The 15,842-nt window shown below is 35.0% G+C and overlaps 1 protein-coding gene across 3 annotated transcripts; it reads right to left on the minus strand.

Annotated features, from left to right (window-relative positions):
- Positions 1–438: 438 nt before the first annotated feature.
- On the minus strand, positions 439–10,507 carry LOC126978580 (hydroxysteroid dehydrogenase-like protein 2). Of its 3 annotated transcripts, XM_050827533.1 has the most exons (13): positions 10,273–10,507; positions 10,026–10,189; positions 9,721–9,812; positions 9,500–9,621; positions 9,095–9,181; positions 8,836–8,954; positions 7,846–7,942; positions 7,608–7,702; positions 3,282–3,446; positions 2,623–2,690; positions 2,208–2,319; positions 1,433–1,561; positions 439–964 (listed from the first exon to the last, which is right to left on the minus strand). In XM_050827533.1, the coding sequence occupies exons 1-13, from the start codon at positions 10,293–10,295 to the stop codon at positions 852–854; spliced, it is 1,386 nt and encodes a 461-aa protein (XP_050683490.1). In that variant the 5' UTR covers positions 10,296–10,507; the 3' UTR covers positions 439–851. The 3 variants fall into 3 exon arrangements, with proteins under 3 accessions (XP_050683490.1, XP_050683491.1, XP_050683492.1); XM_050827534.1 differs by lacking the exon at positions 2,623–2,690 and having other exon boundaries at positions 3,316–3,446; positions 10,273–10,501; XM_050827535.1 differs by lacking the exon at positions 3,282–3,446 and having other exon boundaries at positions 10,273–10,500.
- Positions 10,508–15,842: the final 5,335 nt, after the last annotated feature.

Consider the following 15,842-nt stretch of genomic DNA (forward strand, 5'->3'; position numbering starts at 1 on the left):
AACTGAGTTTAAATAATTATGTATGTTATTAACTAGAGCAGTATGCTTATTATTTAAACAAACTAGAACTTACTTTCAAAGACAGATGCCAAAATTATATTATGATGATATATTTAAGATTTATTACGTTTATAAAACTGTGGGTTCTCTAAACTCAAGAAAAAAAAATAAAGTTGTGGCCTAGCATGTTTTGGTAAGAGTCAAGGCACTTGAATAATTTGATGTGTTCAAAAAGTGTGCTGATGACAGAATTCATTGAAGGTTTTATGTTCTATTTTGTTAATGTATTTGTTTGTGTGCTGCTGCTCCCATCCAGGTGATCTCACACCACTGGGGTGGGTTCATGTCTCACACTTGTGATATTAGTGCTGGTTTATTGTTATAGCAGTATTAAAGGTTATCAGCCATCTAGTTATAGGAAAAAAAAAACAAACAATGTCACAATATATATGTACATAATGTATTCTGTTCAAATATACAAAATATAACAATATAAAAGCATATATTTCTCAATTGTTTTTGTTTATCAATACTATTAGCTATTTGCTACTTATATACAAATGAATACTAATACAAGTCTGTAACAGTGAAGTGTTCACATATTATCATTCATACAACAATTGCTGATAGTGTGAATCTAGCTTCAACAATTTTCCGCTGATGTACACAACAATACAAGGTTAAATATATAAAATTGTAACAACAGAGATATAATTTGTAACTTGTTGCCAGCAAGACAGAATAAAGACCTATATATTCTGTGTTTTTCCAGAGATTGATAATGGGATTGGAGGACAGGAGTTTTGTATAGATATTTTACTCTTATATTTCAATATACATAACAAACTGAATTAAACTTTATTCTTCAATGATTTCATCATCTTCTCCAGCTTCATGGCCTTCTGCAGGTCTCCGCTGATCTTGAGCTTACCCATCATGAATGCAGTGGTGGGCTTCAGTTTACCTGCAATTCAATAGGTTGAACAATGTTAATCTTTCATTTATTTACATTCCAATTACCGTCAAACAATATACAATCATGTTATGGTATTCATCTTTGTCAAATAAAATCTTCACAAACCTTTTTTTTTAAATCAATTATTTATATATCAATTTTTTAATTAATTATCAATGATTATACAAATATTTTGTAAAATGTTGTTGACATTCATATTTGTATTCATAGATTATTTTTTTTACCAATATAAATAATTTATGACTTTATCTAAAGATAAATGTTATGATATAATTGAAAAATATAAAACCAAAACCTTTTAAATAACTAAATATAAAAATTTGGAGCTTTAAAATATGGAAATAGGGGCAAATTATATTATTTGTGCAACTGTGCAGTTTTCAAAGTTGTCCTGCTATAAACCAGCTATGAATGGTGGGTCTGTCTGGTCCGAGTGTGTGTGTGTATGTGCTGTACCGGCGAACATGTCCGCGAAGTGCGCTCCGTCCATGGTGAGCGTGGCGTCAGCGGGCCGCGGCGGCTGACCCGCGCCGCACGCTCCCGCGCCGTGCTTCAGGTCCAGGTGCCACACGCCCTCCTCCTTGCCTGCACACTACTCTGTTATTTGTGACACCATCACTGATACTCATCATCAAGATGGGAATAAATATTTAACACTATGAATTTTTCAAAGGAAAATATAAGTAGTGTTTACCAGAGCTCCTCTTATTCTTAAGATTTTAAAAGAGAGGTGATTATTTCCCAATCAGGTGGCCAATATACTCAATTGTCCGCCTAATCTCATCAAAGAAAAGTTGGTTTCCCCTTTTTAATATGTATCACTTATGATAAATAAATCATTAGTGGTTCAATAACATACAATTACATTAATTACAGAGATTCAAACACTGATAACATAAAATTAGTTGTAGTTCATATGGAAATATCAACAGACCACGGACTAGAATGTCAAACAATCAAATTCTTCTAAATTCCATATATTTTTATTTTATCTGTTCTCAAAGAGATAATACGAATTGGGGTTTTTCTAATGTTCTGTTCTCTTGAACCCTATTATCAGGGTTAACAAAAAAAATAAATGAGATATTCATAAGTTTTAGTATGTTTAGTGAAAGCAATAATTCACTTTTGTATGAATGCACATAATATAGTATTGTTTGAACAAATTCAAAATGGTGAAGTTGCACATTTGTGATTGTCAAAAAGACAATTATATGGACTTATACCTCACCTCTCACATTGAACTGATAGACAGCCTGTGTCTTCTGCACGAGCTCAGGGGAGATGCTCTTGCTGATGGCAGCAAACAAACTTGGTATCTGTCCTTCAGAGTTGCTTTCGTTCTGAAATCGTCATGTATTAGAATGTCTGGTTGTGGCACATAATTCAATTTGATCAGATTTTTTACATATCTATTATAATTCATCTGAACCACTTAGAACAGCAATATTTCAGCTGATTGGTGATATAGAGAATGAGAGAACTACAAACCACAGTTGGCTTTGTGTTATGTTATATTTTAATGTGTCCTATCTCATCTTAATATGCCAAGTCCACATATTATAAACAAATGAAAGCATACATTAACTCTAAATGTTGGAAACTTAATCTGTGGTATGACAGTTACGAGCTGTGATACATCCCACCTTTGGCGCGGCGTTTTGGACGGCAGGCGCGTCTAGAAAGAAGTCAGGTAACAGGCTCGCTACGTTACCTGCAACAAACAAGACCTTGTTATTACATTCACCTCGTCCACGTTGCGGGCTACCCTAATAACAATATAATAGACAATTTATAAGTTGAGTACTTATACAATTATGATATACTTATATTAATATATCTAGTCTTGCCATTACTAAATATATTTTGTAACTAACCACTAAACCAACACTTAAGGCGCCACCTACTATTTGAATATCATTCATAGGTGCGACAATTATAACAATTACAGGTTCCAAATTCACAAGAATTTAATAATATTTTTTTATGAATTGTAATTTATGGTCAGTGAACAAACACAAGTAAACAAGTGAAGAAAATCTTATATTCACACCATAACGCATCTGTTTTGATTAGAAATTTTCTACAGTAAATTTCATAGTTTAGTTAAAAGTAATCAAACAAATTTGCACATAATATTATATACTGCAATCATAAACTTTGCAAAAAAAAAGGAGTTTTCATGTAAGATGCGAAGAACTTTTTCCTCGACTTATTATATTATGAAGTTATATACAACATAGCAGCAATGCTCATAAATAATATTTATAACGGACGAAGCATGCATGATGCAGACGTAACTGACAGCGGACAGGGTGCAGGGTGGTGGAGTGGACAACCTTATCACGTCGCACTGCGGAGGTGTGGTAGCGGCGCCGCTGACCGGCGGCGGAGCTGACGCTGGCGCGGTGCTGCTCCAGGCTGGCCGCCTCCTCCAGGAACCCGTCCAGCATCAGTCTGTCCGCCTTCTCTGTCACACCGCGTCACGTCACTTACGTCACCACGCATGCGCACAGAAACCAGCGCCAAGCCACACCCTTGTATATGGAGGACAACATGGTAAATTCTTGCTGCTGGTGTGATGAGGCCGGTCCATAAATGACGAACGACGGCGAAAGGAGGGCTGGCTGGCTTTGATACTTTCATGGCGTCAGTCGTTGTATGTATGTGTGACATGTGCAGCTTCTGTGCGTATGAGTTGCGATGCATTAGTAGGTATTACATAAGTACCTATCTTATATTCATGTTACTTAGATCAGTCAACAATAAATTAATTTAACTTTAACATACTACATGTTTCATAGAATGTCTCCGTAGTGTGCACTCTGTTTAATCGAAACTACACAGTATTCACAGACATTAACAACCTCTACAATCCAATTTCTTCATATAAATATTAAATCTTTCCTCTTCAACAACTCGTAATACACACATTTGGATGGACTCACTCTTGTTTTTATTTTATGGAAGAGAAGGACAAAACAGCGTACGGGTCACCTCATGTTACATTATTACTGCCGCCTACATCCTCTTACCATACCAGAGGAATTACTACAGCGTTGCCGTCCTTTAAGAAAGGTGTACGCGCTTTATTTTGAAGGTACCCATGTTGTATTCGAGCAGATCTGTGTTGCACGCGGTCAAATGGTTCGAGCTTATCAGTTCGGACTGGAGGCAGGGCTGGCCTGCGCTTTGTAGAGCGCTAGAATGTAGGCCGCCTTGAAGTATTGGCATGCTCTATTTATGACGCCTATGAACTCTAATTTTGAGCAATAACCATCGATAACGACCTCTATGCCGCGCCCAGTGAGGAAGCTGGAGTTCCGCTTGCATAAACTCTCGGGAAGCCCAAATGATGGATGTTTTGAGAGAAGTGCCATGCCATGCATGATCGAAGGCCTTCGCTATATCCAGACTTACTGCCAGGCCTTCTCCCTTGTTTTCCATAGCCGACGCCCATCTATTAGTTAGGTATACCAGAAGATCGCAAGCAGAGCTAGCAAACTGGTGCTGGTAGGTACCTTTTCAATTGTATCTCTCTATTTTATGAATGATTGTTATTAACTTTAATGTTTACTTCTCCATATATATCCACAACTAACATAACTGTACAAAGTATTTTCTCTGATTAATGCAAGTTTTACATTTAAATATTAGGGGTTAAAGTATAAAATTTCCGATTTATAATGAAAAAAAGGATTTTTTTTTTAATTTTCATTATTATTTATTCAATCAAAATATTTACCATTATTATCTATACATTGCTGCTAACTAATAGGAAGATCATTTATGCGTTTGCTATAGAACTGTGGTGATCTAGATCCGATAAACAGTGTGAAAGCTTCAAGCAAGCGTCCTGAGAAAAAAACTTTTTTACTCATAGAATATTGTCCAAATCACGAAAAAATGGTCGTCCGTTAGAGCAAGGTCTGGCGAACTCGAAGGATGACGAATGGTTTCTAATCCTGTTCTGGCAGTTCCTGTAGAGTTAAAACGTTTTCTCTTGCTGTATGAGGGCTCGCGTTATCATGGAGCAGTAAAAAAAGGCATTTATTTTTTCAAAATTGATTCCTTTAGAATTATTTTTGATGTAATTTCTAATATACTAGATACTACTATCGCTTCGGAAACAAATGGCGCTCTGAGAGAGAAGAAGCGGCGCAAGAAACTTTAATAATAATGGGGAAGATCGATGAATCGGGTCTGTTTCACTGCTAGTTTTGCTATCATTGTTCGGAGTTCGGCACTGTATCAGTGAAATCATTTTTCACATCTTTTATTTTATTAATTTCACGCAATTGAGGCAATATAGATGGTAAGGTAGCGTTAAACCATGTCGCTAAGTCGTGGGTAATTTGGCTCGGATCGGCTTTCACCATCTCTTTTAATGTGGTTATTATTAACGCGGGTCGTACACGTAGTTCGTTCTTCAAATCAAAGTTTCCATTAAGAAAACGTTTAAACCAAAATCGCACGGTGCGTTCATTAGCAGTCCTCTCTCCAAACACAACATTGATATTGCGAGCTGTTTCTTCCGCGTCGCAACTCGAATTCAAAAATCATTCGAATTTTCGAAGAAGCCATCTTTACTGACTAAGCTGAATAAAAAAAACAACTGAAAGTCGATAATCGAATGTTGCACATTTTTGTAGTAAAACTTCTCTAGGCAAACAAAAACAATATTTTAAGCCGTTATAATTTTATGGTTTAGAAAAAACAATTTCAATATGCTGAGAAATAATTTTTGCAAATCTTCAAGTGTATAATTTGCTTATTTATTACTACTACTTTTGTAATAAATAATATATATGTAAGTTCTAAGAATTTTTCTGACATTTGCGACATTCGTTAATTTGTTTTTGGTTTCTTCGTCCATTATTAGGATAGGCAAAGGATTCGAGACCATACATATTCGTTCAATAACAACGTCATATTAAAAATGTGCTAATATAACCTTCAATTTCTTATTATCAATTATTTTATTTAATGAGTGAATATTTTAAAATGTGCGAATGGTATTAATGAGTTATAAATAGAATATAAAATAATAATCAGTCAAATAAAATGGCGGAATCCCAGGAACATTTTACTCTTTCAACAATAAATAAGCATAAAAGAGAAAATCAAGAAACTGATAATGACCTCACGTGTAAAATGTTTTAAAAGATATAACATTATATCATTCTTTGTAAAATATATAAAATATTATTTATTATAAAGACATTCTTTTATTTTAGGTAGAGAAAATGCCAACTTTGCTCAAAAGATGAAGTTATATCGTTAGCGTTTCCGAGAAAAAAAATAGCAAAAAATCTAACAAAGCTCCTCAGTCATACGTGAGTGCTTTGTTTATGTAATAGGAGGACAAACGAGAGTACGGGTCACCTGGTGTTAAGTGATCACCGCCGCCCACAATCTCTTGCAACACCAGAGGAATCACAAGAACGTTGCCGGCCTTTAAGGAAGGTGTGCGCGCTTTTTTTGAAGATACCCAAGTCGTATCGTACCGGAAACACATCACAAGGAAGCTCATTCCACAGCTTTGTAGTACGTGGAAGAAAGCTTCTTGAAAACTGCACTGTGGAGGACCGCCAGACATCGAGATAGTGGGGATGATAACCTAACTTGGGCGTGTCGTGCGAAGGTGGAATTCGGCGGCAAGAATCATATTAAACAGCTCTTCGGAACACTCCCCGTGATAAATGCGGTAGAAGACACACAATGAAGCGACATCTCTACGCAACGCCAAGTGATCCAGCCGTTCACAGAGGACTGGGTCTCCGACAATTCGAGCTGCTCTGATGGAGCTGATACTGGGGTGCGCCAGACCAGAGATGACAGCAATACTCCATGTGTGGCCGGACCTGCGCTTTGTAGAGCGCTAGAATATAGGCCGGCTTGAAGTATTACCGTGTTCTATTAATGACGCCCAGCTTCTTCGAAGCCAATTTGGCTTTGCCCTCCAGATCGCCACGGAATTGGCAATCGCTCGAGATTTCGAGACCCAGTATTCCGATACTAGGCGAGGCTTTAAGGGAATGTTGTCGAAGAGCGGTGATACGACAAATCGGGCTTATTTGGTAACAAGGCTTTATTTAATGTAATACACTAATGTATCTGTTAATTATTCCTAAAGTTAATTATTATTATAAGTTTTTTTTTAAAGAAGAACTACACAGGTACCATTTGAAAAAAGTTTCACTCAAAAATCTCAAATCATGAAGGTTTTATGTCAATTCGAAGTACCTGTTACAATAAAACGGCAATTTCATACTTTAACCTCTATCAAAGTACTGTTCAAAGGATGGAAACTTTTACGCAAAAACCTAATGTAAGAATACAGTTTCAATTACACGCGATTTAATTTTATTTAACTAACCAAACAATTCAAATCACTAAATCTAAAAAAACTGAGATTCATTTCTGATGAATATTTGTAGAGTAAATTTTTGTTGAAATAAAAGATTCTGCTAAAACAGCATAATCTTTAAATTATTTCATATATGTTTTATACATAATATTAGCTCTTCAAACCTCAGATTGATTTTAGTGTTGCTAACTATAATAATAATATGCATCTAATTTAGCGTCAATACTGCGTGTGTTAGTGTAGCTAGCAGCAAGCACTCACTGGGGTCGCAGGCGTAGGGCGTGAGGTCTTGCACGCCGCCCTGCTTTACCACTTCCTCGTCGATTGCGAAGTTGCCAGTGTAGGTCTTCGGGTCTCTGGAAATACCAACAACTATCAGTTAAATATCTAATCTTAAAAATATTAAATTAACTAACATTCAATGAGTAAGACGTGTAAATAATTCAAAACTGTGCTAGATTCAACATTGGTTTATATAAGTATAGTCCTGCAGACGAACCTGCATAGCATGAGATAGGCCGCGTCCGACACGATCTCGGGCTTGCGGCTGGTGGATGTGTCCCCCGTCAGCATCTCAATGGCAGCGGTCGCGATGGCTGTACATATACACACAATTACAACAATTTTTCACTTTGCTAATGAGAAAAAGGAAAAAACCAACAGCTGAACCATCCTGAACTGATGAGTTAGTTCAAATACAAAATAGTTGTTGGTAATAATTATGTAATGTAAATGATTTATATATTCTTGTTTAATATATTTAAATGTATATCATGGAAGTTTGACATGAAGATGTACCTCATTGAATACAACCATAGAGGCTTACTGAGGATAATAGTCATAAATTAAATTAAATACATAAGAAATATCCATTATTTATTTTTCACCATAAGGGTGTCATATGTTGTAAAAGCTAGTGGGGTTTGGTGCTAACTCCACCCACCACATAACTGTATTAGATTTTCCGCATTCTTATGTATGTTTATTCCAAACACTTACAGTAAAAGACATAAAATTGGATCTACACACCTGCCAGGGAATTTAAAGGTTATGTGTGAAGTTGGACATGTGGACAAAACTCCTAATTTTCTCTCAAAATAGGCTCACAACAGACATGTAGCTGATGAGAATACCCCGTGAATACCTACAACCTACTGCCAACTTAATTAGATATAAATAAAGTCACCAATGTGAGTACTATACATGAGATAGATGGTCACACAGGAAGAATTCAACAAAACAGGAAGGGCTCACACATCTTATAATTCACCTGTTTGCGTACAATACTAAATTAACAATACACCAAATTAGTCAAGTATACTGTCAATAGATTGCTGTGTATCTTTTTTCATCAATATCTTTTCATAATATTTATCTATCTATCATTAAGTTGGATGAAGAATTATTACAGAAGTTGTTTTAAATAGACAAACAAAAAACACTTTTTATAAGGATATGTAGAGAAGTGTCTAATATTAAATATATTAACCTGTTCTGGGCCACAGCGCATTGACTCCAATATTGTGAGATCTGAACTCCTCACTCATGCCCAGTACACACATGGACATGCCATACTTGGCCATTGTATATGCCACATGGACGGAGAACCTAAGCACACACAATATATATATTACACCAATTATACTATATAACTTTTCTTTTTAGGCATAATGATTTACAATTTATTTATTTGTGATAATGATCATTGTTATACTTCTAATCTTCAAAATTATAACAATAACACATACCAGTATGGATTCATGTTCAATGGAGGAGATAAATTGAGGATGTGTGCATGATCACTCTTCTTTAAGAATGGCACACATAGCTTTGACCTGCAATTAATATTGAAATAGTTTGTTTAGTGAAAGCATTAACATTATTGTCACATGTGTACAAAATTCCAAGTTTTTCTTGCAATCTACTTTATTCTATTTTGTAAGAAATACCTCTAGTATTACATTAATTACTATCACAAGGCAGCTATAGCATAGCTATATGTACTCTGTGACATTCTACAAATATTTCTCATTATCTAAACACACTTTCTTGTAAACATAACATAACATGTATCTAACAGTTTACAGATAAATGTGGTTATGAGTAATATAAAGATATGTGACTAAAAGAGCTGTTAATAATAAAACACTTACACTAAGAATGTTCCTCGAGTGTTTATGTTATGCATGAGATCATATCTCTTCATGTCCGTCTGCTCTGTTTGAGTCAGAGATATAGCAGATGCATTATTTACCAATATATCAATTCCATTAAACTGGAACAATTAATAAAGATTGTCTTAAAACTGAGAAAAGTTGAATCTTATAATAAACTCATCATGAAAATATTTGTTGATGTTACTACAATATCCAACCTTCTTGATAGCTTCGTCAATGGCCTTTTGCACTTGTTCTTCACTTCGCACATCAACTATACATGGCAGAGCTTTTCCACCAAGTGCTTCAACTGAAACATAATATATATCTCTAAAAATATAATACCTGTGACAGAAATACACTCCAATGTGAATCTCCAGTTTTCCAAGAAAAAATATAAAATTTGTCTGAAGTTCACTGCACTCTGGCCGAAGGTACAAAGTTCAATTTCAAAACAATACTCAAAGTGCAGTACACTAGATAATATTAAAAGCAGTCAGTAGGAAGATGCAGTTATACAAACTCTCTTCAGCTGCCGTGTATATTGTCCCCGGGAGTTTGGGATGTGGTTCTGCAGTTTTAGCTGCGATGACCACATTCGCACCGTCTTTGGCTGCTTTGAGGGCAATGGCTTTGCCAATTCCACGGGATGCACCAGTCACGAAGAGTGTGCGACCTGCTAATTTTCTAAAATACAAAAATAAAAACTTTTGATAGTGAAATTATACGTGGACTGCATAGATTTGAATTTTACACCTGTTGTTGCTTACCCGGTATTGGCAACCAAACTCATTGTGTTGATAGAAACCTAAGTAATTAATTTACAGAAAAACCAGCTAACAACTAAGTTGTAGTTTGTACTTTGAACACAACACGGTCACGGAAGTAGGTACCTACCAAGTACCTATCTACTAGCAAGTAGTAAGTACCAGCCTAGCGAAACTAAGAAAAAAGCGATTGTATGCAATTGTACGAAACGTGCAGTCATCGATAGATTGACAGGTGACGGCTATAACCTTGTAAAAAACGAAGATGGCCGAAATCCACTACGTTATAAATAACAGTTTACTTTCAAACTTAGCCGGAGTAAACTTCGTCGGCTCACTGTAATTGTAATTGCTATTTCAAACTTATATCAAATGACTGCAAGTTTCTAAACTAAATTTCAATTTTTACTTAGTAGTCCCGCCTCTTATAAAGTATTATTTAAATACTCTTTGTCTACTACCTACAAGTCCTACCAAAGATAATTTAACCACTACGTTCAAGTCCTACAAATAATCAGTCTACGTCCTACAACGACGGGCGAATCAACATGACACCTGGCTAGTATGACATTTGTACAATGTACAGTATGCAAAAAAGTTTTTTTCTATTTCACTTTCTCATTCATTGTTAAGCTGTTTTTCATTTTCTTAACATTTTCAGTGTTATCTAGGTACTTTCACTTATTTTGAGTCTATTAGTATGTTGACCTCGCAGATCGACAACATTCTGGATTTCTTGCTCATCAAAAGCTGCGTATACAGTCTTGTCACCGAGATTTAGTGTTTGTAACACATCTTTTTGCAAACAGTAACTGCATCACGTCCATTACTTTTTGGCAACGTATAGACCACTTTCTGCGATCGAGGTCTGTTCGAGCCTACTAGTGCACGTATTGGTTTTCCTTTAACGTATTTTAAAATATAATCCCACTGACGCTCGTGATTAGCTAACTGCCAGTAGCTTTCGAATACAAGTTGTCTTTCTGAGTGATCTATCTTTTCGGTGCACTTTTTTATAAATGTACATGGATCACCCATTATCTTTCTTTCTATTTCCTTTTTAGCAGATTTAGAATGGTAACCTTTCCCAGAATTTTTCAATAGCTTATTTTTGTTTATTTGCTACGAACTTTCATCTCTTTCCTCTTTTACGGCTCTGACTTTTTGTTAATTCATTGTCTTCAAAAAAAGTATTTTCATCATTAAGATACAATGTGAACTGTGATGCGATGAAGTTAATCTGTGTGGATTGTGCTGAAGTCTCATTGGAATTCGATGACGACAGTATTGGAAGATTTTGGTTCAAAGGTTCCTCTATGTTTTCGCAGTACATAGTATTCATAATTTCAGTGACATCAAACAGACTATCATCGTTTTCAACATGATCAACATTAATGTCGCAACTATTGTAAACTGTAGAAGTTGACACTACAAAATAAAAAATCTCATAATATGTGGTGTCTTTTTTCCGGAGGTAATATCTATTTCGCTTGGAGGTCATACAAATAATCTGTTTTTCTCTCGATTCAGAGTCGCCGTCGTGCTTTATTTGTAGGATTATCTTCCTCCATCTTTGCTAGTAAAGAACACACGTAATAATTTATTACGTAGGTCGTCGTAATAATATTTGCGATCGAAGCACACGATTCACTACGTACAACCCGAAGCAGCACTAGCGCACCACTAACTGACGAGCGAGCCGCGAGCGGTGTAGGTACAGTTGCGTGCCTAGTATTGCTAGGTGCAATACATCGAATAAGTACTTTTTTCTTTATACGACACTAAAAATAGTTTATTTTTTTACTTAATTTTAATTACACGAACATATTCTTAAATTTTTTCTTATTAAAAGCATGTATTCAAAATTACCCAACATCAGGTATGAAATGCTTCGTGTAATAAAGGAGTAACTGCAACTACACTTTACGCATTGTGAAGTTTTGCTGGGTGGAAGGTAGGTAACAATAATCACTCACAAACTATCAGCTAAAAGTTTCGTAGAAGAAATAAGTAATTAGAATTACACAATAGTCCTAGATTGTAAAATACAGGAACAAGTATTTAAGTATATTTGCGTTATACATTTTCTTGTAAATCTTCTTTTAAAATTTACGTAAACATAATTATGACTTTATTAGCGGGATAATTGTAAAGCGAATAAATGTAAATATGCATACATCTATTTTATGCTGGAATTTTATGTTTTCTAAAGTCGCAAAATTTTAGTATTTTTGAATTTATTCCTTCATTTCTGTCGATAGCTTCACGATATTTTGATAGAAGGTGTAAGCCATGATTCTCGATTTATTTACGTAATAAAATATTTTTGACGCAAGTGTAGTTACGTCTTTTTTACAGGGGTAGTGCGATTTATAATTGAGGAGTGTCTACCCAAAAAGTTATATCTACATTTAACATGTAAAATTTCAGGAAACAATAGAATAGTGAAATAAAGAACTAAGCTATAAATGTAATCGTTTTTTTTTCTCTATGTTTGAAGGAGGGAACTAAGTTACCCGTAGTACAATTTTTACCCTCTACACACAGAATTTTAAGACATAAAAAAAAAGTATCTTGTATTTATTGTCTTATGGTCAGACACCTAATAAAATATAACCTTATGGTTGGACTCAATTGTAAATATAACCTTATGATTGGACTCATTTGTAAATATAACTTTATAATTGGACTCATTTGTAAATATAGCTTTATGATTGGACTATATGGTTATGTATATAAATACTAAAAGTTAAAAAACTAAAAACAAATTAAAATAAATTTCTCTTATCAAACGAAATTTACTTAAAAAGATTATAAACTAAGCTTAATTACTACTAAGTTGGTTACTTAATAAATCCTTCTAAATTATTTTAATAGGTACAATGTATTCTTCTACAAATGAAAAAAAAGAGAATCTGTGCAGGCAGCATACTTAAATCTACACCCTCAATTGACCTATATCTTGTTCCAAACACTGACAAGATTCATTATCGTCATCCCTATGTTCACAATTTTCATTAACTTCTCTGACATTGCTTCTACTATCATTGATTACACGATTATACCATTCTAATTCTGGTACAGTCATCCAATCATCACCAAACTGTTTAGTTAAAAGATTAGAGACATCTTTTTTTTTTATTAGAATTAAGTATAGATTCACAGACATTTAGTTTTTCTAGTGCGGTAGAATGTCTTTTAGCTTTCTTACACAATGACAAAAAGTTTTCATTACTCTCAAACCTAGTGTTCATAAGGTTTTATTTTACAAGCAAGAGTTCTACCCTGAGAACTCTTAATTTTTTTTAATTGTATGCGTTTAAGAGACTGTATACCAGTTAGTTTTTTATAATAACTCTCTAAACCTTTGACATCATAGAGGAACCAGTTTTCTCCCAGGATCATGTGCTTTCCATGTTTTGCAAATATTTTATAGTATTCTTCTTTGTTTATGATAATGGGTATTTGTCTGATTTCTTTTTCTAACCTTCCAAAGACCCTATCAGCTGGAAGAAAACTGTGTCCCCTAACCGGAAAAACAATGACAATATCCTTTATGTTGTTATTACTATTCATGAGCCAGTACATTAAAAGATGAATTAAATGACTATTTTTGTTCTGGCCCCCACAGCCATCACAAAATAATCTGAGTGTTCTTACATGGTCAGGTATGTCTAGCTCAATCAGAAATGAGTACAAAGCAGAACAGATCTCAACAGCCCCTCTACCAGACTGCAACTCAATCCAAGAGTAAAAGATTGGGTTTTTTGCCTGTACATCAACTACACAAAAGTTATACAAACTTATCTGTCGAGAGTAGTAAGCGTCCTGTATTGGTGTTTTAGGTAGTACTTGAACTTTTTATAGATCAAAACAAAATGATAGGCTGTTTTCTTCATATTTATTCATAAGCTCATAGAAACAATTAGCACGCAATTTGTGGACTCTTTTTTCAGTCATTAGGAGTGCCTTATTGTGAGTATTTGTTTCATTTTTTATTTTGTTAGCCCATAGAATGCAGGTGCTGCAAACATCAGTTGCTGGTTGCTTGAACCCTATATTAAATTCATTATAAAATATGGAGTTGAACATAGTGCGAGACACTTTCAAGTCTAGATCTACAGAATCATTATAGTACCTCCAAAGTTTATTAGCATTAAGCTCACTGGACAGATAAATTCTTCTACTTTTATGCCTGCTATAATGACTTTCAGATGCAGGTAAATTGTTGATGAATTTGCGGACACATTCCTTTTTAGTTTGACTTTTATAGAATAATCTATCACCTCCCCTTTTATCTTTAGGGATATTTCCATTGAAAACGGTGATGATCAAATTCTGTAATCTTTTTTGTCCAATTGAGAAGAGTTGAGAGATTCGTATTGTATATTATTTTAATAAAAAGCAGGCAGAACTAAAATAAATACATTGCAATGCGGCCGCCCGGCCATAGATAGAAATTGCGCGCCGAAAAGAAGAAAGTATCATTCATTCATAGATAAAATAATGCACTCTTGTCAATTTTGACAGTGGCTGTCAAACTGAGTTTTTTTTTATTAAAAAAAAATTGATTGTAAACCCAAAGTAGACCTCAAAAAAACGGCCAAGAACCGTTATATAAATATTGTTTGAATGTGTTTTAGCAATACGTTTTTTTAGACAAATGTAACCTTTTGTACGGTTTTATTTGCGAGTTTATGAATTTGTATGTAAATTAAAAGCTTTTTGGTCAAAATTTAAATCTTTTGCAAAAAAGTTACAGCGTTTTGGTCAGTCATACTGTCTTTAAGTCACATTTTATACAATAAAGAAAGCGTTTTGGACAATTTTATTTAGTCGGGATTGTACTTTTTAATGTACTGACCCAGAATCAAGAAAAAAAAATCATATTTCTATTTTTGTAGATATAACCTTTTGCGTGAACACTCCTCAATTATTAGTAAGCTTCGTTTGCGCATTAGGTAATAACCAACTTATCTTTTTCAATTTGCCTCTTTTTCCTTGGGCTTTTTTCAATGTCAATAATTTCCACGTCCTCTTTTAAAACACACAACTTTTGTTATTTATTTTGTTTAGTGTGGAGCAATAACACTTTCATGTTTAATGCCAGTAATTCTTTAGATACGGTAGAAAATATTTTACTTTCCTGTGTAGTAGCTATAGGCCTGTTGTTTGCCGGATCCGAACTGTCTCCTTTTTTTGGATCGGATCGTTAAGGGCTGACTTCCATGAGTCAGGGACTACGCCTTTTGAATATGAGTGCCGCAATAAACGCAACCGTACCTGCAGATTTTTTATGCGGCAAATCGCCCGTGCGAAGCGAACCGAAGCATGTCGTCAAAATCGGCGAGCACCTTTCCATTTACTTACCCTACTGGAACACGCAAGTTCTTGTCGTTGTCGAAAGCTGCTCTTGGTAACTTCAACCAGCCGTCCCTGCCTCCGTTGCACATGAGGAATGACACCCTGGCCCATACGGCAAAAGAGAAAGCCGACCTCCTATGCGCTCTTTTTGCCTCCAACTCGACTCTTGACGCCAACGGAAGAACACCGCCGATCATCCCGCGGTGTCA

The sequence above is a fragment of the Leptidea sinapis genome, chromosome Z, assembly GCF_905404315.1.
Source record: "Leptidea sinapis chromosome Z, ilLepSina1.1, whole genome shotgun sequence".
Taxonomy (NCBI): domain Eukaryota; kingdom Metazoa; phylum Arthropoda; class Insecta; order Lepidoptera; family Pieridae; genus Leptidea; species Leptidea sinapis.